Source organism: Asterias rubens, chromosome 21, assembly GCF_902459465.1.
Source record: "Asterias rubens chromosome 21, eAstRub1.3, whole genome shotgun sequence".
Classification (NCBI taxonomy): Eukaryota; Metazoa; Echinodermata; class Asteroidea; order Forcipulatida; family Asteriidae; genus Asterias; species Asterias rubens.
This window is the reverse complement of record NC_047082.1, coordinates 11,599,073-11,624,305: the sequence shown is the minus strand read 5'-3', so window position 1 is coordinate 11,624,305 and position 25,233 is coordinate 11,599,073. Positions and strand designations below refer to the sequence as shown.

Here is a 25,233-nt window from a genome sequence, read left to right as displayed (position 1 = left end):
TTTTCCACGAATTTGATTTCGAGACCTACATGTAGGAGTTAGATTTTGAGGTTTAATCAAGCATCTGATGAAAGCACACAACTTCATGTGACAATAAGGGTGATTTTTCTTCCGTTATTATCTCGCAACTACGACGGCCAATTTGATTTCAAATTTTCACAGGTTTGTTATTTAATGCATATGTTGAGATACACCAAGTTAGGTGACTGGTCTTTGACAATTACCAATAGTGTCTTTAAGCTTCATTACACAGCAGCCTTCTGTAGGTATAACCTGAGAGACCAGCCTACTACTATTACAGGGTGTCGAGGCCGAGCGGATAAGAGCACCGAACTCGAGCTCTGCTGTTTCTGTTCAGCAGAGTGTGGGTTCGAATCCCGATCGTCACACTTGTGTCCCTGAGTAAAGACACTTAACTATAATTTCTCCTCTCCACCCAGGGGTAAATGAGTACCTGTGAGGCCAGAGATGGTTCTTGTGAGAGAGTTAGCTTTGAGTGCGCTACATATTTGGCGGCACAGGCTGTATACTCCCCAGGGAGCTGAGATAATTTAAGGAATGAAAAGGCCCAGTAATCAGGGTAATATTGTTGGAAACGCTTTAATACATGGTGTATAAAGCTCTTTATCTTCAAGTACGCGCTAATCCACCAATCAGATTCGCAGAATGGAGTGGTGATAAATACCTATATTGCACGGCTAATATCACTACCTGCGTCTTGTGTGTTCTATGGTCACGCGCCAAGTTTGCTTGAAGATAAATCTGTTATCACACGCGCGCTCGTGGAAATACGGAAAATATAGCGCGTCTGCGTCCCATATCCAACTCAGCCGAAACGCAGAAGCGCTATATTTTTTTCCGTTTTCCACTCGCGCTTGTGTGATAACTTATAATATAAAAAACCCTGATTACTACTACTATGGTAAGGAGATAATTCAACCATTATCCAATCATCCCTCTCTAATCATGAACATCCCGATCATGGCGTTTCTTGTGTCGATGTTTATCCTTCTTCTTCTTCTTCTTGTGTGATTTATTTAAGCTGCTTCCAGATGTCGATTGTCCGCTGTGGTCGTAAGATTTGTCCGAACTGCTGCGATTTAGTTTTGGGATACGATACTTGAACTCCATGGGTTTAGAGAGACCTGTTAAGAAAACAATATATAGTTATGGACTAGCAATGAGGTCACTAGAGGGACTGTGAGTAATCGAAAGCGGGACCTATTTTCCGGAGGTGGAAGAGCACAAGCCTATATTACGTGACAAACATGTACCTCGGTCCAAAATATGAAATAAGAAAACAAAGGTATACTTTTCCTTTAAAGGAAAATTACAGAATTGGTTTTGCTAATAAACAAGTTGCTGGCAGTGTAAGCACTTTATGTAATCCACCATATACATAAACTGACAAACCTGTAGAAGTTCGGGATCGATCGGCCATCTGGGTCACGAGAGAATAGTGAAAAACCGATTACAAATTTTGCATTGCATCGATGACAAAACAAAAATGAATAAAACACTCACTGAGCGATAAACTCCAAACTCTACTATCATCATCATAAGACCGTGTAAGTTTTATGTATATCTGTGATCTTCACGTTTTTTGTTTCTTACCAATTCTGTAACGTTCCTTTAAACAAAGCGCAAACAGTTTGCTTACCAGAATAGGGTTACACTGAGCCAAAATGCCATGCCACAAGCCTGGTCTCCTTCAGTTAGAGAGAAGCGGGAAAAAAAAACTTAATGAACCAAAAAGGTTTGCATAAAACTGACCTGGTAATGATGAAGGGTTGGGCATCATCTCCTCCTTGACTCTTACACTTGTTGCTGTTGGCGTGCTGGGCTCCGTCTTAATCTGCCTGTGGATCGATGTAGCCTGGTCGGTTTTCTCCATAGAGGGCGCTTCGTCATCATCAGACGAAGACTCGGAAGACATGACGCTACTCTGCGTCTCTAGTATAGATTTCTGTATGGTGAAAATGAATAATACATACTGGCTTCTTATAGAGCACTCAAATCTATCACTCGGTGGTGCTCACGGTGCTCCAACATTATTACCCCTGCAGCCGATTTCACTAGGATCAATCCTATCTCGAGTTAGGACGAGTAACCCGTCCTAACTGAAGATGAGTTCAATGCGTCATACGTATTTTGATACGGAACTGAGACCGTCCTAAGTCCTAAGATTAATCCTAAGTTAGGAAAAGTTTGGTGAAATCGACGTCTGGTCACTGGGCCATATGTTTCAATCCTTAAACCATCTCAACTCCTTGGGGGGGTATTGAGCATGTGCTTCCAAGTATGGTACACATAGGTTCTTGGAAAAAAAGTAGGTTAACTTTACTTAGTACATACTGTATATATCTAGACTGTTTTAAGAGAAATATCAATTCCTACCATCAGCTCCCCCCGAGTTATTTTCGCACATAGTTTTTTTTTATCTTGTAGCCCCTTACAAAGAGTGGCGTTCAGCCTTGTTTGGGGCGAACTTGCAAAAAATAATTAATAATAATAATGTTTTACCTTCCTCTTTAAGGCGTGGTCTTCCTCAACTTCTTCATCGCTCTTTGACCCGCCTCGTTGCTGTGAGGATGACGGGAGGGGAGAGATAGTCTTCCGTTTGCGATCAACGTTGCTCTCTGAACCGGAATTCTGACTCTCATCTTTCATCTCCTCACTGTCATTCTGTGGAAAGTGAGGATGCGAGATTCAAACTTCAGATTCTGCATTAGTTTACATGTATTTTCGCGAAAGAGAAAAAGAAATCCTGGTGTATTTTATGAGAGTGTTTGTTGTGGTCTTCACTTGGTTTAGTCATGGTTTTATTTATTGATTTGGAGAATGAACAAAAAATTATTAACTAGAGCGGGAGTTGAACCAACGACCTCCGCAATAACATGCAGGCAAATGAGCTTTATTAGCCCTATTCTGTCAATTTCTTTATTCCGGTGTACCAAGTCAAAAACAATCGACCTTTAACTGCCATGTAGCCAGGGATCACACTCAATTTTACGATACAACCTGAGAAGCGGTTTTATGTAATGTGACAAAAACATAAGTGTATTTTGGAAATTTTGAGCTAAATGTGTGGGTAAGCCAGGAATTATTTTGAGGAAAAACCGTTGATAGAATTATCCCATCTCGAAAAAAGATAAATAATTAAACAATGACTGCTGGAAGATTAAAAGTATCTTGATCAACAAGTCATGTTACATGAATGCGACATGTGACTTATCATGCAAGTGCATCATGTGATCAAGCATCATGTGTCATGTGAGTGTCATGTGACCTATACTTACCAGGGATTGTGAGTCACTCTCTATAGAGTCTTCGTCGGGGATTACAATAGATGGATTCAGCATGGTTCGTTTCTCCTTTAAATTAAGCACCAAGCCAAACTACATGCAGCAAACAAAAAGATTAGAACAAAATGCTGGGTGCAGTTACACGGTCATTGCTGTAGGCTGGGGGAGGGGGATGAGTTGGAGACATGATAGGAGAGGGAGAGAGGATAGGGGGAAAAGTAATCAGAACATGGGGAAGAGGTTGAATCTGAGGGAATAAGACACTAGCGAGTTAGATTTGAATAATGTCTGGTACAATGACTTGCTTTGTCACAAGTTGCCGCTTACATTTGAGTTCCTCAGACTATAGAGACAGATGCTACATGTGGGTCAAATGATTCGGGGCAAGCTTTTGTATAGCAACCTCCAGATGAGCAGACCCTGGTACCATTGTTCCATACACATCCATTCAGAATTGTGTATGGATGTTCACCGTCTCTAATACGTAACTACGCAAAAGCTTGCCCTGAATCATGTGACATAGAAACTGTCTCGATAGTCTGATGAATTCAAATTTAAGTGGCAATTTGTGATCAAGCAAGTCATTGTACCAGACAATATTCAGATCTAACACGCAAATGGCTAATTGGGGTAGGGGGATTTCAGCTCATTGAAAGGCAGAGGAGATGCAATAGACAGACACAGAACCTTGGGACAGGATTTTTATGTCAGGAAGCTGGTGAGCTGATCAATGTCAAATTAACAAAAAAAAAATTGAGGAAGGTTAGGGGGGTCGGGTTGAAAATGGAGTCATTCATAGGTTCAAGAGTTTATTTTTGTTTATGCAGCATGCACAAAATGGCCATAAACAACATGCAGATACTTGAAAAACAAGGCTAGTATTGCTTAAAATAGACCAATCGGCACTCAACAGTTTTCCAATGTTTTTGTGTACAAAATATTGCACAGCCAGTACTCCCAGCAATGGCTGTGCTATCACATCACATCCAGTTGTATTCAGGATTCAGTTTCTATTTAGTTTTAAACACTTATGGTCAGTGTTCTACATTACTATGTAATTTTTTTGTTTTGTTCTGTTTTACAAAATAGAGAAACATTGTTATACACCGACGTGGTGAGATAATGTTGGTCTTTTGTAGATTTCAATAAATAAATAATAAATCATTTGAACAAATTGATAAAGAAAGATAAAAGAAAGGGAAGACAGGAAATGCACAATGAAAAAAATAATAAAATCTTATGATTTGTTGCAAAAGAACCAGAGGAGACAGAGAAGCGTGTTCACTACCAACCTCAGGTATTGGCAGACAAGATGGACGGCTCCTGCCGTATAGACTGTGGTAGAAGTCAACAGCATCGCATCGCAACCTGGCATCGTGTGACGTACCACAGCTACAAAGAAAAATGAAAGAGTAGCGCGGTTGAGTGATACAACAGGCGTGATCCAGCACAGAAAAGTATTGCTAAACAAAAACAGGTTACCAGCCAAAATTTACACTACATTAATATTGTTGTGACTGGTGCCCCACTAAATAATTGCTTAGCAAAGAAAGTTATTAAGCAGTATTTTCTGTAAGCACAGAAACTTGCTAACAACAGAAAAGTATTGCTGAACAAAAACAGGTTACCAGCCAAAATTACACTACATAAACGTTGTTGTGACTGATGCCCCCACTAAATTTTTGCTTGGCAAAGAAAGTTGTCAAGCAGTATTTTCATAGAACTGCTAAGCACAACAATTTGCTTAGCATGAAATTTCTTCCTTGATAAAATTAGGATTAACAACCAAATTTTAATTTGTTGCATATTGCTTGTTGCTGGTATTCAGCTGATGTTTGCTTATCCTGAAAATCACATGGAAATTTGGTTGGTAATCCTGTTTTTATCAAGGCAAAATTTTATGCTAAGCAAAGTGTTGTGCTTAGCATCTCCATGAAATTGGGTATGTTGATTACGACATGCAGCAGTTTGGAAAATCCCAACCCAGCTTGGGCCATGTACTTACTTCATGAGAGTCCACATTCTCTCCACCAGAGCCTCGTTATTAAGCGGTGATTCTTCTCTATGCTTAAATGGTGGATTATCGATGAGCATCTGGAACAAACGATGTCTGACTGATGGCATGGGATCTTGTTCAACGATGTCCAGAAGCCACGAAAAGATGTCCGCATTGGCTTCAACTAAAGAGAGTAACAAAAATTGTAAGACAATAACCAAAACAGACAAGAGGATGGACAGCTTGGGCGTGAACTTGTTCATGCGCCGACGGGTTGACTGGTCTTAAAATATTTTAACTACCATTTGGCCAGTGGACCATCCTAGGGAGAATGCTGCTTTTAACAAATCACAGGCCTTTAGTTTTGTTATCCTCATTACCTATGGAACCCATAGACCATTGAGTTGGTACTCAATGGTTTAGGAAAGAGCAGTTTTCAACATGTGGTTTAGGGTGTCACTGCTTTAGGGTGTCACTGCTTTAGGGTGTCACTGCTTTAGGGTGTCACTGCTTTAGGGTGTCACTGCTTTAGGGTGTCACTGCTTTAGGGTGTCACTGCTTTAGGGTGTCACTGCTTTAGGGTGTCACTGCTTTAGGGTGTCACTGCTTTAGGGTGTCACTGCTTTAGGGTGTCACTGCTTTAGGGTGTCACTGCTTTAGGGTGTCACTGCTTTAGGGTGTCACTGCTTTAGGGTGTCACTGCTTTAGGGTGTCACTGCTTTAGGGTGTCACTGCTTTAGGGTGTCACTGCTTTAGGGTGTCACTGCTTTAGGGTGTCACTGCTTTAGGGTGTCACTGCTTTAGGGTGTCACTGCTTTAGGGTGTCACTGCTTTAGGGTGTCACTGCTTTAGGGTGTCACTGCTTTAGGGTGTCACTGCTTTAGGGTGTCACTGCTTTAGGGTGTCACTGCTTTAGGGTGTCACTGCTTTAGGGTGTCACTGCTTTAGGGTGTCACTGCTTTAGGGTGTCACTGCTTTAGGGTGTCACTGCTTTAGGGTGTCACTGCTTTAGGGTGTCACTGCTTTAGGGTGTCACTGCTTTAGGGTGTCACTTCTTTAGGGTGTCACTGCTTTAGGGTGTCACTGCTTTAGGGTGTCACTGCTTTAGGGTGTCACTGCTTTAGGGTGTCACTGCTTTAGGGTGTCACTGCTTTAGGGTGTCACTGCTTTAGGGTGTCACTGCTTTAGGGTGTCACTGCTTTAGGGTGTCACTGCTTTAGGGTGTCACTGCTTTAGGGTGTCACTGCTTTAGGGTGTCACTGCTTTAGGGTGTCACTGCTTTAGGGTGTCACTGCTTTAGGGTGTCACTGCTTGTGAGTTTACTGAAACCATAACGTGCTCTATGCTGAAACAGACACCAACAACATTTACACAGGTTCTTGTTTATAACGTGAAGTATTAGGAAACAGTGTTAAATGCTGTCATCTAAGTAACTTTTAATCATACAAATTGTCCACACACTGATCTTGAGAAATCAAATAAGAAATAGAAGGACTTTCTCTCCGCTCTTCAGCATTTCCATTATTTGACGCCATTATTTGGCTTGTGGGTTAGGATTACTCGCCTTTGGGAAGTGGGTTCCAGGATAAATGTGTATATGACTTTTTCACTATTAACAGTTGATAAGAGTCACAGTGAAACATGCGAGTAGAACTCAAGAGATTTTGGCTAATGGGAAATTCACGAAATGCTACTCCACCTTTGACATAATCAACGAGAGATTCTAACGCGGCCATTCTGATCTCTACAAAGTGACTGTACTGAGCGTAGGTCTGGAACAGCGTTGGATCACTGGGTAGGTGGCCGTTCTTCTGGAGGGTGCGGATTGCTTGAAGGCAGCTGATGGTGACTCGATGATGATAACAGGGTAGGAGCTTCTCAAGATTCAGACAACGAGTCACCTCCTCAAGGACCATCTGAGAAACGGAACGGTAACCCAGGAAATCGTAAGAATTATTATTACCAAGAGTTATTATAACAAGAAGTCCACTTGATCCACTAAGCGAAAGTAGTACATGTAGTCCCTGCCGATTTCTTACCTTTCACTCGCGTAGAAATTAAAAGCAAGACAGTTCTTTTCAGAACTGAGAAGTCTCTCGAATTAGGCAAATCTACTCCGCGGTAGTGGAATACAAAGCAAGACACATAAATCCTAGTTTATTGCTTCCCAAAGTAATCTATGAAAGCACTGCCTGCTCGGAATGTTTATGGTTTCAAGTTAAGTCCCATACAAACATAAATAAAAACCTTAAAATACGGACCAGTGAAAAAGCTGGTGGAAAAGTGACGAGATAGCTGGTCCTGCTGTCCAGTCACTGAAAAAGTTAAGTAATAAACCGAAGGAGACTGACTGGGTGAATTTTAAATGATTTGAGTTTGAACAAAGAAAAAACTACTAGAGTGGGACTTGAACCCACCACCTCCAGATAAAAGTACCGGCACTCTACAAACTACGCCGGTACGTTAATCGGGAGGTTGCTGGTTGAAGTTCCACTCAAGTAAAGTTTTCTTTGTTCATACACAAATCATGATTTTTTTAGGGCAAACCCTGTGAAGTGGTGGAGCTTAAAGAGATTTAAACAGTCTGATTAGATGGTACCTTTGTTTCTGGAGTGAGATTCTCAACGCTTGTGCTGACCATTGCCACAGCTGGAGTTATTGTCCTGGTCAATGCGGTAATGAGTGATGCACGGTAGTAGTTATCTGAAAACTGACCACGTCAAATCAAAAACGTGAAACCTCATTATTACTATTCAACGCTGGTGCTGAGTTATCGTCCTGGTCAATGCAGTAATGAGTGATGCACGGTGGTAGTTATCTGAAAACTGACTATTAGTTCTGACAAGACCTGTGGGGTGTCGTGGCGGAGCGGATAAGAGCACCAAATTCAAGCTCTGGTGATTCTGTTCAGCAGAGTGTGGGTTCAAATCTCGGTCTCTGAGCAAGACAACACTATAATTGCTTCTCTCCACCCAGGGGTAAATGGGTACCTGTGAGGGCAGAGATGGTTCTTGTGATTGATTTAGCCGAGTAGCGCATTTGTTGCACAAGGCTGTATACTCCCCAGGGAGCTGAGATAGTTTAAGGAATGAGTTAAGGCCCAGTGACCAGGGGTAATAATGTTGAAGCACCATGAAATATCACCTTCCTCCACTGCAAACAAAGTATTTGGGTCCATCCACGACCCTGATCTACCAATGATGGAGTGAATGACATACCTTGTTTTTGGTGTTGTCGTTGTACTTGATCAGGTCCACCAGGAAGTCGAGGGATTCCCTTGGACACAGTGAGTGGCCATTGCGGATTGTGGCAAGTGCTACGGGTAACGTCTAGTTAATAACAGGGAAGGAAAGTTGAAGCACAACATCAAGGCTGAATTTCATAAAGCTGCAAATAATGCTTAGCAAACTTCTTTGCTAAGCAGACAATTAATGGTAGGGGCACCAGTTGCAACAATGAAACCTAACAAAATTTATAAAAGTGGACTTAATTGGATCATGCACACACCAATTGTAGAGTGCTGGCACATTAATACAAAGGTTCAATTTCCGCTCTAATCATTTTTATTTTTTTTTGCCCCGCGCCCCCCCCCCTTACAAAAAAAAGTTGACAAATTGAAAAGCTTTCAGGACCAATCATGTCAAGGTCTTTCAAAAAAAAATAAACGCCAAATAATCAGAGAGTTTTACCTTTTGTAAGAAGTAGTCCATGAAGCTATTGAAGTTATTTTGTCTGACGATATCAGCGCAGGAGTAGGAGCCAAAGAGCTTCTTGAACATCGCGATGATAGCCGTGTGACCCATGTAGGACGCTACCAGCTCGTTAGAGATCTGATGAAGGGAATGACAAGAAAACAAATATAAAACAATTAAAGGAACTTGTTGCCTTGGATCCGACGAGTTGGTCTATAAAAAGCGTTTGTAACCGTTTGTTAAAAAATGCATATGGTTAGAAAGATGTTTTTAAAAGTACAATACAATGATTCACACAAATTTACCTCGAAATTGTGTGGTATTCTTTTTACTTTGCGAACTAAGACGGTCGGCTATTTTAAATGGCCGACCGCATTTGTCGACGAGGTAAAAGGAAAACCGTGCAATTTCGAAGCATGTTCATGTGGACCATTATATTCTACTTTTACAACATCTTTTTACCCATATACGTTTGATAACAAACGGTGTACCAACTCGACCGATCCAAGGCAACGTGTTCCTTTAAACCACTGAAACGTTGAACAAGACACACTAGGACTTTCTCTCTGCTATTTAGAAATTTGGTTATTTGACAACAGGGCCCGTTTTCATGGCTCTGCTTACCGCCGAATTCTGCGCTTATGGCCACCATTCTTTGCTGACATGACTAGTGCCGATTTTCTGTGGTAGCTGTGTTAGCGAAGAACGCCTAGTCAGGTTGAGTATGCACATGCACAAGCAAAAATTCCCTGCTAACCCGAGAAGTACGCTTGCTGTAAGTGCAGGTTTCCCTACATCTGTAAGCGCAGATTGTTTACTTTTAGGATCACTGGTCTTGGTGGCTTCCAGGGTGAATGTTTATATCTACTTTACACTGAAACTGGAGAGTAGAACTCAAAGATTTTGGTTAATGGGAAATTCACGGAATGACGGGCTCTAATAACTGTGGAGAAGAAACTTGAAATTACATCTCGGAGGATTACAATTGCCTTACCTTGGCTAATGAATGAGCAGCCACCATGCGCACCTTGTGGAAGCATTGTCTGTTCTCAATGGACTCTGATAAGACATTCACTGTAGATGTACTCGGAAACTTCTCAAGATTCTCAATGGCCTGTAAGAAAGGTTTCCCTCATTGATCAGTTGATTAGTCAGTGTTATATAACACCCAAGCAGATCCTTGCCATTTGATTGGAGGATTGTCCGTCACGTGATAGCAAAGAAAAGTATTATTGCACGCTACGTCACTCACCGTGCATTTTTCGTTCCATTCACCAGGTATTATTCGTTCCATCCGAAAAGTACTATTGCACGGTGAGTAAAATCATCACTACGTGCGCGTCTTTGATAATACAGCAGTGTTTACCTCAGATTTAGAACTTGAGGTCTCGAAATCAACCATCTCAACGCACACAACTTCGTGTGACAATGGTGTTTCTTCTTTCATTAATATCTCGCAACTTTGACGACCGATTGAGCTCAAATTTTCACAGGTTTGTTCTTTTATGCATATGTTGAGATACACTAACTGTGAAGACTAGTCTTTGACAATTACCAATAGCGTCCACTGTCTTTAATAGACCACAAGTCCTTTTGGTTTGAAAGCAGTTTGCAACAGCACATTCTACCTTTCTGTATCCAATTTTTTTGTTAGTGACTTTGACACTTATTTTTGACTGACCTCAATCTGAGCTATAATATCTCTCTCATATCGCAGCTGATAATGCCACTGGAAATCCGGCTGTTTGAAGATAACTTGACGTAACAGTGTCATCTTGGTATCCACACGGATCCATAATACTGGCGAGTCAGCACTGAAAGTACAAGATAATGGTGTCAATAAATTAATAGTAACTCTTACCCAATTGCGCTTACGAACTCCAACAACATTACGATAACTCAAAACCCAAACTCTTGGACTCTGGTTTACTAAGCCTGGTTTACTAAGCCTGGTTTACTAAGCCTGGTTTACTAAGCCTGGTTTACTAAGCCTTTCCTTACCATAGGTGACTTTATTCGACTGCACTCATACGCGCACCCTCTTCCGCACCATAGGCGATTTTAGTCACTGAGTACAAAGGCTGAATGTCAGTGCAAAAACCTAATATCTCTATTTTGTAAAAACAACGCATTAGGCACGAAAATGCCCTTGTTCAAACAGGGGTGGGAGTCTGTACTAACTGAAAAGTCTGAAGCTTGGATACAAATTCAAAGGTATGTTGAATTATGATGCAATTTCTACTGTGTGGTAACCCCTGGGGTTATAGATTCCAAGGAGCTTTTGGAAACAGTATCCAAAGCACTAGAGAAGTAGACCAAAGAGCAGGATTTATTTATTTGTGGAAAAATATATTGTCTGATTTTCTTCATCAGGCCGACATAAAAGGTCTGAATTCAGCCAAAAGTCTGAACAATCTCATCCCTGGAATACTAAAACACAGACTTACCGTTTCATATCCCTGTTCAAAGATAACATATCTCTGTAAGTACTTGTTTGTTGGTGTACTTCCTGGTTTAATTTTATACATTTTAACAACTTCCAACTCGCATGTAACACAAATTTTGGCTGTTTTTTGAGATCCCTTCTAATTGGAATGGAAAGATCAAAAATGCAAAACGGCTATGGAGCGCCAAAGTGTTTACAGATCACATTGAGGAAACCAAGACCAAGAATTTGACATCTATTAGCCGTTCTCAATGATTTTGGTTTGATTGTATGAAAGGAAATTCCTTGAAGCATTGGGGTAGGGTTGTAAATCATACTCACTCCATGGTACTAAGATCCATATCCACTTCCTCACCATTCATCAATGGAATCTTCTTCTTCTTGTGCCTATGGAAAAACAATAGTAATACAGATTGTAACCCTTAAAGGCAGTGGACACTGTTGGTAATTACTCAAAATAATTATTAGCATAAAACCTCACTTGGTAACGAGTAATGGGGAGAGGTTGATAGTATAAAACATTGCGAGAAACGGCTCCCTCTGAAGTAACTTACTTCTCCTCATACATGTATGAATTTAGGTACAAAAGTTTTCTGTTGGTAATGGAGACATTTGTTCTCATTTCCAAAGGTACAATGTATGTTGTGATTATTTTCAATCAGTTGTGTAGCTTTATGGAAAGGTTTGCGGTAACAACATGTAATGACTATCTCTAAATGAGATGAGTTGGGGTGGTTTTGAACAGAACCGTTGGCTCCAACTCGCAATTCGATCAGTATGCTCTGATCGTCTTCTGTAGCTTTGTTTTCCTTGTAGATGGCAGTACAGTTGAGAAAACTTGTGTGCCAAACTTTCCAGGTAACAAATGTTTACTTCATGCACAAACAAATGTTTCCTAATTTCAGTTGATCTTTCCTATGTTTCTAACCTCAAAGCTTCAATTTGGTAAAGTAAACAAAACAACTAGTTCCTTATTTGCTGCGTGTATAGCGCGTTGCATTCATGCGGTGTTTAGTAAAACTAAGACTTATTATGTGGTGTGCTCTAAACCAATCAAAAGGCAGAATGTTTTTGTTATAATACCTTCTGCTTTTTGAATGACAAGTGATGTCTCCTTTCGTTACGTTATCTTCAACTTGTAGAGTATGCTCAAAGGATCCGTCTAACTCTTGAACTGTTACCTTCAGCGGTCCCTGCAATGATAAATAACAACAATAATAATATCTATAATATTCAGTTCAAAAGTGTGTCTGAAAGTGTCTCAAAGGCTGTCTGTCTTTATACTGTGTGACGTCAAGTGGGGACAATGTATTGGATAGCAAGGCGTCCTTTATCATGCTGCAGCCATCTTGGTCATGTTCCCTGTATCCAATAACAGTAAGGGAGGCTAATATTCATTGTACAACAAGAAACCAGACTATTTTTCCGACCAACCTCAATTTGGGTACATTGAAGTTAAATGGGTGAAAATGCAAGATGGCCGCACTTAGATAAAGGTTTCTCTAATACAAAGAGCACGAGAAAAATCAATCAATCAATGTTGCCCGCCGGTGAGACAAATGACTTTGTTTAGCAGCAAATTCACACCTATATGCAGGCATTCAGGATCCACTACTTTCAACAGTGAAAGGCAGCAAGCTTTCCTGGTATGGACATGTGTCCCGTCACGACTCACTGTCCAAAATAATAATAATAATAATAACAAACAGCATTTATAAGGCGCATTATGAATCAAAGATTCCTCAATGCGCCTAACAATAAAAACTAAAAGGCAAAAAAACAAGACTATTAAACCGAAAAATAACCGACATAAAAAAGATACAACAATGCAGACAAAAGTAGATACAATCCTCCAAGGAACAGTTGAGGGCAAGCGACAGAGAGGCAGACAAAGGAAGTCCTGGTCTGACCACATTTGAGACTGGACGGGCCGAAATATTGCTGCCCTTAAAGTCACCTGGAAGTGGTATTTTTTCAAAATAAAGCTTTTGAGACTAATATATGTGTTTTGATGAGTGGAATGTGAATAAACAGTTAACTAAGGTTTTAAAAAAGCAGTTCTTATGTTATTTACAAATTAAAGAGTAGACCCCGACCCGAGAGGGCGCTGTTCGTGACGTCAATCGAGGCAGACTTTGCCTGTAATGCGTAGAGTAAACACAATTGCAAACTATATGTACGGACCAAGTCTTGAGGTTGTACGTTTCCAAAAAAAAAAATGTTTTTTCCGGCAATGCCGACCAGGTGTATTGCTGCTGAATGCAGAAAAACACTTTTTGAAATGTACCAACTCACGACTTGGACGTACATGTACTTTGCACGTGTGTTTACTATACGCACTGCAGGCAAAGTCTGCCTCGATTGACGTCACAAAAGGGGTAGGCGGAGTCAGCCCCCCAAACAACTTTATATATTTTTTAAACATATAAATCGTGATAAACAATTACTAAAAAAATTGTTTTATTGTTCGTAAGCATATACTCTTATGTTTGAAAGAAAAACAAAATCTATTTCCAGGTGACTTTAAAGCATGACAGAGGACAGAGCACTGTGGCAACTATCGTGGTACCCCCAACGCCCAACTTGACGGTCTGAGGATGAATAAGTGAGTGAAATGTGTATTCCTGGACTTGCTCTACTCACCACATATTTCAGAATTCCTTTCCGCCCAGGGTCTTGTCTCAACTCCAGTTCCACAATGTTTCGTTTTCTGTTGAAGTTGAAGCTGCCATGGAATTGAACAATCCCTCCTTGGTACACCCATTGGTCCAAGAACAACGAAAGATCCTTACCGGAGACAGTTGATAATGACTTCAAGAACTGACGATAAAAGAAAGAAAGAGAAGAAGAAAACAAACACAAAGAGTTTTGAGAATACCAGTTTTGAAATTGACACTTATACTTCTGTTCATTTACAACAAAATGAATTGACAAAAGTGACTCAAAAGTGTGCCATATGGCCAAGCAGTTAAGAGCACCGGACTCAAGCTCTGAGTGTGGGTTCGAGTCCCGGTCGTGACACTTGTGTCCTTAAGCAAGCTTTACCATTATTGCTTTGCCCTTCAATTGGCAGTGCATGTAAAAGAACCTAGAACACTTATCGTAGAAGGTTAGTGGTTCACCCAAGTGTTGTTCACATATCAAGCACACTTGTTTGCAGGTTGCTTCATGCGTGAGAGCTAAAGTGATTTTCCTGAAGACTAGCAGAGTATACTGTTCGAAACGTCGAGACCACACCACCTCTTCTCTCAGAGCTAACACTCGAACAAAAAAGATTCACACATGGTTGTACCCGCAAGTTTACTATTTATTTATAGTTTCTTCTTACAGTGACTTACGTAGTTCACTTGTGAGGAACCCTTAGTTTCATGACCAGAAATATTTCAATGTAGGCACATTTATTTAAGTTACCTCTGGATTGGTGTTTTGTCCAATGGGTGGGCCTACATTGCTAAAAACAAGTTAGCAATCAATATAAGATCAAAGAGAAATTCAAAATTAACTGGGTCACAAAAAAATTGTTTGTCTTAACTCACCCCGCTTGTCGACAGGAGCATGTTACCCCAGGAGTTAGTGATGAATTTAAGAGTTGCAGCTGAAGTAGCCAGAGACAGTAACTTGTTGAACACCTGGTAGATATAAAACATAGCGGGAGAACGTTAGCATTTAAAGCAATCGCTCAACATCGGTAAACAGTTTTGTCCAAAGGCCTACACTTCGTGTATCACAACTTCTATATAAAATAACAAACCTCTGAAAATTTAGGTTCAATTGGTCATCGGAGTCGGGAGAAAATCACGAGAAAACCCACCCTTGTTTACTTACGCATGTTTCGCCGTGTCATGACATGTGTTTAAAATAAATCTGTTACTCTCGATATCGAGAGTTGATATTGTTTTAATGTTTTCTCAAAAAGTAAAGCATTTTATGGAATAATATTTCAAGAGAAGTCTTTCACCATTACCTTCTGTAAACCCTGTAAGTTATTTGTTAATCTGTGAACTTTTAATTTTTTTCTGTTCCGAAAGTGTCCAATGGCTTTAACATAACAGTTACATTAGGTTTGGCTCATGAATGCTCTTAATTCAATAGTTTGGTTTGGCGCGACTGAAACGGGTGTAGCTTAGTAACAAGTCAGGCATGAAACTGTTACTTCACCCCAAAAAAAAAATTACAAAATTCCAATCGTTTCGTACAGTGTTTGTTTTCAAGTTTAAAGGCAGTGGACTCTATTGGTAATTACTCAAAAAAACTATTAGCATAAAACCTTACTTGGTAATGTGTAATGGGGAGCTGTTGATAGTTGAAAACAGTGTGAGAAACGGCTCCCTCTGAAGTAACCTAGTTTTCGAGAAAGAAGTAATTTTCCACTAATTTGATTTCGAGACCTCAGATTTAGAATATGAGGTCTCGAAATCAAGCTTCTGAAAGCACACAACTTGTGTGACAAGGGTGTTTTGTTCTTTCATTTTTATCTTGCAACTTCGATGACCACTTGAGCTCAAATTTTCACAGGTTTGTTATTTTATGCATGTGTTGAGATACAGCAAGTGAGAAGACTGGTCTTTGACAATTACCAATAGTGTCCAGTGTCTTTAAGTGGCACAAATGAGAATATAAAAAGAGGAGATCAGCTGACCCCAGGAAAAGTTGCATACAATCAAAGTGCAGAAAAAAGTCATTTTATTTGACACTCCTTGTGGGTAAAATTTGAAAGATGACGATGTCAACAGGTTTTCATACCTGAAGAAGCAAATCTTGGCCGATCCTGAGCTCAATCAGCCTCATGACGAGATGCGCCTTAACCCTCATCATCTCATGATACCTCCAGGACACCGTGTGAGGGTTCTTGATGGAGAAATACGCCCCGCTCTCCCCGGACTTAGGGGTGGGTTTGGTAGAACCTGGCTCAGTGTCATCGGTGCTGGTGGTTTGGGCTGTTGGAGGATTGGAATGAAGGATGACACCTCCTATCTGTTGCTCGTACTGACAGAGTGAGGTTAACTCCTGAAAAAAAAAGGCAAAAAGTGTCGCGTGGTTAATAATAATAATAATAATAATACTTGGTTCTATAGCGCTTTATCAGACCCCTAAAGGGGCATATCAAAGCCCACAGTATTTTTCCTGCAAGGTATGTGGAGTAATGGTTGTTTACAAGGAGTTGTGGCACAATATGCTGCCAATCAAACTAGAAACACAGGGGCGAACCCCCTTCTCTTTTTAATAAGAGCACTGGGTTCCCTTTACGTGCGTGACACAACACGCGGGACTATTGGCTTTACGTCCAACCCGAAGGACAAACCAATGGTTAAGTGTCTTGCTCACGGACACAACTGTCGCAACTGGGACTTGAACCCAACACTCTGCTGATTAGAAACACCAGAGTTTGAATTTGTGCTCTTAACTGCTTGGCCATGACACTTCCACTTGGTTTAGAGCAGGTGCACAAAGGTCAAATTCAGTTCTGTCCCTATTTAAGATAATCAATAATTTTGTCCGACTTTTCAAACCCCCGAACAATCTACTCCGCGGTAGTAGAATAAAGAAAGACAGTTCTCGAAGAACTCTACCTGGCAAGTAGATACAACCATGGTGTTACCGCAAACCAAATACATATCTGTCTCACCTTGTGTATATGATATCGATACTCGTTGACCCCAAACATCCTCTTCAGCAGTAGACCTGTCAGATACTTGGAGATACCTTTAGGCAACCATAAATCAGACCAGCTCTGTGAGCTGACGAAACAACCAAAGTACTGCTCGGCTAGGGACTGCGCCATGAAGCGTCGGGTCATGAATGTCTGATCGATGATGCGGGACGAGTGAAGTAGATTGGTGCTGTAAGGAATAAGTTAAGCCGGAGAATAAACTAAATTGATTATAAAAATTGGTTTAACGTCTATGATTATGAATTACACATATCAAGAAATTGTGATTCAGTAACTAGACGACAATATTTATTCATCATTGTGAAATCAGTGGTTAGCTGGGGATTCGAACCCACAACCTTGTGATTGCAAGTCCTGCAGTCTAACCACTTAGCCACGGTGGCCGCCATGGTGAAATCGACAGCAGGTCTGCGTCCTTGTGGGTATTTGTAGCCACTCGTTGTCTTACCTGAGAATAGAGAGTGTAGCGAATGAGGAGTAGTCTCTATATGCTTCATCTACAAACACCTGTTTGTAATTACTGTAGGGATATCTGGTACCCAGACACTCCTCAAAGTAATCAAATGCCTGTCAACAAAAATCAAATCACAACCACATTATTATCCATTTCAGAATGACGTAGCACTTGTCATTAAATAAGTTCATCCAAATTGAAGATAAATCATGGGTTACAAGGTTTTTTTTCCCTTCAAATTTCTGTTTAGATGTTGCTAACATGTTGTTTTAGTTACTTTTCACTCCTAAGCTAGGTTGTCAGACTGGCAACCATGTCCAAAGCTTAGCTGTTGATTTACCAACACCTTGTTGACCCTCTTGTAGGAGTGGAAGTAGGTAAAATCTTGCAATGATTTACGGCAGCTATGGTCTCAAATGGGGTAAGGTGTTTTAAGTGAACCATATATGTATCATAATTCATGATTGAAACAGAACCCAAACTCTCACACAGTCAATTACACTCAGAGGTTCATATTCCTACTCCTGGTTGCAGAGAAGCAATTGATGGTCTGAACTCACCTCATGTAGAAATGCTGTGGAGTGTTCAAGGAGAGGCTTCAGCTGAGGTAGACAGAAATGAGTCACCTCTGGCATGACTGGATCAACTAAAATCTCATACGGCCTGAAATGCATTTAAATACACAAACTTTAATTTAGTTTTGTAAAATTGCCTGGCCAGCTTTGGAGCATGAAGAAGCAAACCCATTGGTGCATGCAGCAAACATGCACGCCTTCAAGGTCTACTTATCAACAGGATGTAGCAATTCAAACGAGACACAATAACCATCTGACAATATTGAATCAGGCCTGCAATCCCCCAGGAGGCCATGGTATCTGTTTCCCCTGGTCTTTGCATTGGTACCCCTTCAAAAGTTTCCCATAGACTTTATGATGAAAATGGCCTTGCCCTCTCAAATATGAAATTCCAGGCCTGTAGAATTACCTGTCAAAAATAGTAATAATAATAACAAATTCTTATAAAGCGCATTTCACAACAAACCTTATCAATGCACTTTACATTAGTCCCCTGGTCATTGGGCCAATAACATCCCTTTAATCTTTCTCAGCTCCCTATAGGGAGTATACGGCCCCGAGCTGCCGTGGCGCTACAAAGGCTTTTTCATACACAATATCAACCTCTTTCCTCACAGGTACCCATTTATACCCCTGGGTGAAGAGAAGCAATTATAGTAAAGTATCTTGCTCAAGGACACAAGTGTCATGACTGGGATTCGAACCCACACTCCAGTGACTTAGCATTCGAACTTGACTTCGACGCTCTTAACCACTCGGCCACGACACTCTAAAAAATAATGGGTGTATATATACTAACTTGATCCAAGGATAGCTTGCAGAGAAGTTCTTTGTGAAAAAAGCAGATATTGAAACTTGGAATGGAAACTAAACTTATTTGTCATTGTTTCATCAAAAAACTAGAACTGGAAATCAAAGAACCCTGCATTAGAAACTTACCCCACAGCGAATGCAATGTTTGGCGCAGAGGTCGGCACATTGAGCATATAATGAAAGGTTTTCTTTCTCATGTCTAGAGTGTACACAGTCTCCACAAGATCCCCCGATGCTACGGCCGTCATGGCTTTATCGACGGTGAACTCTAGCTTCCATGTACATGGTTCTGAGTAGGTATCGATGCATGGAAACCACGCCCGGGATGAGTTGTCGTGACTGTAGGTGAACATATGAGCAGCTCTCTAAAAAAAAAAAAAAAGAGAAAAGAAATATTTATAAATTCTTCTCTTTAAAGACAGTGGACACTGTTGGTAATTGTCAAAGACCACTCTTCTCACTTGGTGTATCTCAACATATGCATAAAATAACAAACCTGTGAAAATTTGAGCTCAATTGTTCGTCGAAGTTTGGAGATAATAATGAAAGAAAAACACACTTGTCACACGAAGTTGTGTGGTTTCAGATGCTTGATTTCGAGACCTCAAATTCTAAACCTGAGGTCTCGAAATCAAATTCATGGAAAATTACTTCTTTCTCGAAAACTACTTTACTTCAGAGGGAGCCATTTCTCACAATGTTTTTTACTATCAACAGCTCCCATTACTCGTTACCAAGTAAGGTTTTATGGTAATAATTATTTTGAGTAATAACCAATAGCGTCCACTGCCTTTAACCACCCAATTTCTTAAAGCTGTTTAGTAGAAAATACCGCTTTGTAAATTTCTTCTCTAAGCAAAAAATTTAGTGGGCAACCAGTCACAGCAATGTAAACGTTGTGGAATTTTAGCTGGTAAACCTGTTTCTTCAAAACAATACTTCCAAAAACTAAAGGTATACTTTCCCATTTAAGGGTTTTAAATTTTAATTTGAGTCGCATGAAAAATCTCACCTCTGCCATGGATCCTTCAGTGTCAGGGACGACAAAGTGAATTCCACCCTGGGGTCTCTCCAAGGAAAACTCTATGCTGACTTGTAACATCTTCTGATCTGAAATACATCAAAATATTAAAATCAACTCTCTGCAACAAGGAGTGTCTCTCCGGTCACTCTAATGCATGAATTGATTCTCAAATTGTTAAAGGTTGGTGTCTGTTTGGAAATATTGCTGCGTGGCGTGTCGTGGTTGAGTGGTCTAGTCCACCGGACCAAAGCGCTGGGGGGGTTCAAATCCTCGTCATGACACTTGTGCCTTTAAGCAAGTCACTTAACCTTCATTGCTGCCTTAAAAAGTTTGGAAGGTATTGCATTTGGCTCCGACAGTCAGGCTCCTAGTGGATGATACCCATGCCTACATCCTTACTGACTGTGAAGGGGGTAACCCTGTTTCAGCCCCAGGAGTATGTAGCTTCGTGCCCCTGGTGGCAGTTGCTCTGGGTTGATAGCCCAACTCGGTTAAGTGAAGTCCTCACCATGTTGTGTGCTTTCAGATGCTTGATTTCGATACCTCAAATTCTAATTCTGAGGTCTCAAATTCAAACATTTTAGTGAGAAATTGCTTCTTTCTCAAAAACTACATGTACATTACTTCAGAGGGAGCCGTTTCTCACTATGTATTATACTATCAACAGCTCTCCATTACTCATTCACAAGTAAAGTTTTATGCTAATAATTATTTTGTCCAGTGCTTTTAAAAGAGATGCAGGTGTAAACTATATACTCGCAAAAAACATGGATTGATTCAAGGTTTTTTTTTTAAATACCATGACAGTTATTTTGCATGTCTCAGCAAGTAGACACTGTATTCAGCTGCAAATTTCACATGCGACCCTTTTTGAATTTTTCTTTATTAATTTTGCCTTTAAAGGCAGTGGACACTATTGGTAGTTACTCAAAATAATTATTAGCACAAAACCTTTCTTGGTGACGAGTAATCGGGAGAGGTTGATGGTATAAAACATTGTGAGAAACGGCTCCCTCTGAAGTGCCATAGATTTTGAGAAAGAAGTAACATTCCACGAACTTGATTTCGAGACCTCAGATTTAGAACTTGAGGTCTCGAAATCAACCATCTAAACGCACACAACTTCGTGTGACAAGGGTGTTTTTTCTTTCATTATTATCTGGCAAGTTCGATAACCGATTGAGCTAAAATTTTCACAGGTTTGTCATTTTATGCATATGTCGAGATACACCAACTGTGAAGGCTAGTCTTTGACAATTACCAATAGTGTCCACTGCCTTTATATCAGCATTACGTTGACAAAAACCTATACATGATTCTACTTTAAAGGGTCTGGGTACAAAACACAATGTCCACAGATTTACACTAAACTTACACCGTTTGAAGATAATGATGGTAGAAAGCTTCTCTTAAAATATTGTTTACTGAGGTGCTGTAGTTTTTGAGAAAATGGGTAAAACACTTTGTTTTATTCATTTCTCAAAAACTACAGCACTTATAGTAATATTTTAAAGGAAGCTTTTTACTATCATTATCATCAAACTGCGTAAGTCTGTGGACATCGGTTTTGTGTCCTACAAAAAGTACCAAAACCCTTTAGGTAACTTTACTTACCATTGACAAGATGCATGGCGTCTTGAGGAATCTTAATCAATAACTCTCCATTGGCCTGATCGGGGTCAACAGAGTTCATGGCTGTACTGTGGCAGCCAGAAAAGAAATCAAGATTACGCCTGTAAACAAAACAAACATTATTATTAAAGGAAATTTAATTTTCAAATATTCATAGGTTTATTGGAAAGACTAGTGTATCATGTAATGCAGGTCTGGGCCCACTTTCATGGCTCTGCTTAAAGGCAGTGGACACTATTGGTAATTGTCAAAATCCTGTCTTCTCACCTGGTGTATCTCAACATATGCATAAAATAACAAACCTGTGAAAATTTGAGCTCAATCGGTCGTCGAAGTTGCGAAATAACTATGAAAGAAAAAACATCATTGTCACACGAAGTTGTGTGCTTTCAGATGCTTGATTTCGAGACCATTTTCGTGGAAAATTACTTCTTTCTCGAAAACTACGTCACTTCAGAGGGAGCTGTTTCTCACAATGTTTTATACTACCAACCTCTCCCCATTACTCGTAATCAAGAAAGGTTTAATTACCAATAGTGTCCACTGCCTTTAAGAAAGGAAAAGGCCCAGTTGGCTCAGAGCAGAAAGGAAAAGGCCCAGTTGGTTCAAAGCAGAAAGGAAAAGGCCCAGTTGGCTCAGAGCAGAAAGGAAAGAGCCCAGTTGGCTCAAAGCAGAAAGGAAAAAGGCCCAGTTGGCTCAGAGCAGAAAGGAAAAGGCCCAGTTGCCTCAGAGCAGAAAGGAAAAGGCCCAGTTGGCTCAAAGCAGAAAGGAAAAGGCCCAGTTGGCTCAGAGCAGTAAGGAAAAGCCCAGTTGGCTCAGAGCAGAAAGGACTTAAAAGACCTCTAGAAAGACCCAGTCAGCTCACAGCAGAAAGGACTGACAAGATAATATAAATACTTTCTGGGTTGTTCGAGGTCTTATAAATCCTTTCTGATTTGAGCCGACTGTATGAACTTACTGTTTCGTTTCATTTTGGCAGATGGAGAGTGACGGATCACTGTACATGAATGACGCCTCCCATATCTCGTTAATGCAGATACGATAGATTCGTGTTCTTTAGTTAAGGTAAATAATAGTTCTACCCTTACAACGATGTGATAATGGAAATAAGATTTATATAGTATTGGTATTTACATAGAAAACTATTCACTGTGCTAATATAATTAGCGAGCGCGTGTAAAAATGCAAGTCTTTTAACACAATCCACTTCAACTGATTGGCAAACCAAAAGTACCTGCTCTGCACAAGCGCTTGTCAAAATCTTGTGAGCACTTGTGGGGCGCTTAGCAAGTATGTTGAGGCATTCCATTTCAAATGAATTGTGTTCTTTTGTGGTCAACCTACACTGCAAACCATACCACAAGATCAAAGAAGAATTTGTAGGAACCAGTTGCTCTGCTTGGTGCCTCTTTTGATGGCAGGCTGATTAATGCACCACAGAATGGAACAACCACAAGAATTATTTGAAAACAAATCCAATGAATACATTTGGATACTTACTTCAAAGTCACTTTTCAATCAGGTCCATCACACAGTGCTTATTGCTTGGTGTTTGAGTAAAACCAAAGTGAATTTCTCAATCCTCACCTCTGATGCGATCTATTACATCTATTAAATTTAAAATTGGTTCATAAACTTGTTTGAAATGCTTTGAGTAGATTCTTAATCTCAACATGATCTGCCAATGTCAGATAAAGGATATTGCACTGTTTGCTGTTGAGGAAGATCCGATTGACCCCTGACCTAAGGGGAAGGAGATGTAGTTCAACATAGCCCTGCAATAAAATAACAATACATGTAGGCATTAGATTTTGATTTGGATAATAATAATAATTTATTGATCTTATATTGCGCTCTCTCCAGGACCAGCCTGTTCGAGTGCACTCTCTCCAGGACCAGCCTGTTCGAGGGCGCATGACAGTAAAAATTGCAAAAGATTAAGAAAATGACAACATTAAGTGAACAGCTTAAAGAAAAGTACACATGTTCCCAATGCTCTTGTTAGAGCCAAACGAGAAGAGAGAAGACAATTAAGAAAATTCCAGTTTTAGAAGTGGGAGAATTATTCCAGGGAAAACGCACACAGTCAAGAAAGGAATGAAAATCTGATCCACATAGTGTCCCAGTGGGATTCGAACCGGAGTCCCAGAGGTGGAAGGTGAGGCAAGACACGACTGACCGCCATTAGTTCAGGCACTTTTAACAACAGAATTTGAATTTGTTAAATTATCAACAACGACGCACTGCGATCATTTATTTTTCCATTAACTAGATGTGATTTTTAGGAAAACAGAATACATGTACATGCACAACTTTTCAAGAATTGTCAGTTTGAGCAAACTTACGATGATTGACTTCCTCTGAAAGTTGACTCCGGTTATGCACAATATCTGATGATTCGTAAAAATACAGAACAAAAAGGACATAAAATTAGTCTGAAATTTAGTCTACACTAATTGTACATGTAGTTGACCAATTTCAATAAATCAAGCAACACTTTAAAAGCATTAATTTTCTTGTATAAGACTAAGAGGAAATAACAAAAATCCAATCACAGGGTGACAGGAAGTCCCTTCTAAAGTTTTTGTTAATGTTTATTTGACAATGAAAAAGTGTCACTATCACTAGTATCAGGCTTGAGATTTTGTTCATGTACGAGATTCATGTAAAAGATTATCTCATATGAGTACATAAGATTTAGATACTAATTTTGGGAACAAAAATAAATGAATTGCTTGACGTTCACTAAATCACACCCAACAGAGACAGAGTGTTAATAAAAAAAAAGACTGTGCATGTCAGGCGTTATGAACTATATGGTTTTTTTTTGCAATTTATACCAAAACCATAGGACCCCATAGGTTATTTTGGTTGGTAAGTAGTTGTGATAACGTCCCTCCTCCCGACAAGATGCGTTACGTAATCACAACTACTTAATATTTTTCCCACATAAAGATAATAAAGTTAACACTGTTTTAGAGAAAACAAACTTAAAACCAGATAGGCCTATATCTATTAAAATAGTTTTAATTCAGATTCTAAATAATTAATTATTTAAATTTAATCAATCAAATCATCGTGCGATCATGTTCATGTTTGAATGATAAAAACCCGGGCCAACCAAACAAAACAAAATTGACAAACCTCTATTCAAACGAGCAAAACATAAAAGCATAATTTTCTTGTACAGGAGGAAATTACAAAATTACATTTGTACCTATGCATTCACAAACAAACTTTCAATATTCAAATCCAAAGTTGTTGTTTTGAATTGATTGCAATCTTTCTTAAATTGCGCCACATTAAACAGTTTTTCCATCAATGCGCAAGATCAACTCGTGCACATTATAAGTTGTCATTGGTAAATGCGCATTATCGTAAAATGCCCGACCTGAACATTGCACAATTTGCTAACACGAGAGGCAATGCTTATTTATAGAACGAGAAAAAAAAGAAATACTTATAATCTAAATGGACGAGGTGTCTCGAACGTTTTCTCTCCTTTCTTGAAGATCTTGGACATCTTTAGCGGTTTTTCTATGACCTAATTGGACCACAATCAACTCGAAAACCTAAATAAACGGAGTTTTTGTTAGGAAAAATAAAATATTCGTCTGCTCCGCTC

General features: G+C 39.9%; 1 protein-coding gene across 2 annotated transcripts; it reads right to left on the bottom strand.

Annotated features, from left to right (window-relative positions):
* Nucleotides 1-835: 835 nt before the first annotated feature.
* LOC117304674 (transcription initiation factor TFIID subunit 2-like) lies at nt 836-25,233 on the bottom strand. 2 transcript variants are annotated; one of them, XM_033789243.1, is made up of 27 exons: nt 25,073-25,233; nt 23,954-24,008; nt 23,311-23,383; nt 22,567-22,657; nt 21,591-21,709; nt 19,965-20,062; nt 19,079-19,317; nt 18,125-18,227; nt 17,559-17,677; nt 17,066-17,279; nt 16,183-16,446; nt 14,976-15,068; nt 14,083-14,259; nt 12,523-12,632; nt 11,761-11,826; nt 10,675-10,807; nt 9,988-10,107; nt 8,991-9,131; nt 8,520-8,630; nt 7,901-8,011; nt 7,001-7,217; nt 5,311-5,485; nt 4,598-4,697; nt 3,300-3,398; nt 2,524-2,685; nt 1,774-1,966; nt 836-1,145 (listed from the first exon to the last, which is right to left on the bottom strand). In XM_033789243.1, exons 1-27 carry the CDS (start codon nt 25,129-25,131, stop codon nt 961-963), a joined length of 3,627 nt encoding a protein of 1,208 aa, XP_033645134.1. In that variant the 5' UTR covers nt 25,132-25,233; the 3' UTR covers nt 836-960. The 2 variants fall into 2 exon arrangements, with proteins under 2 accessions (XP_033645134.1, XP_033645135.1); XM_033789244.1 differs by lacking the exon at nt 3,300-3,398.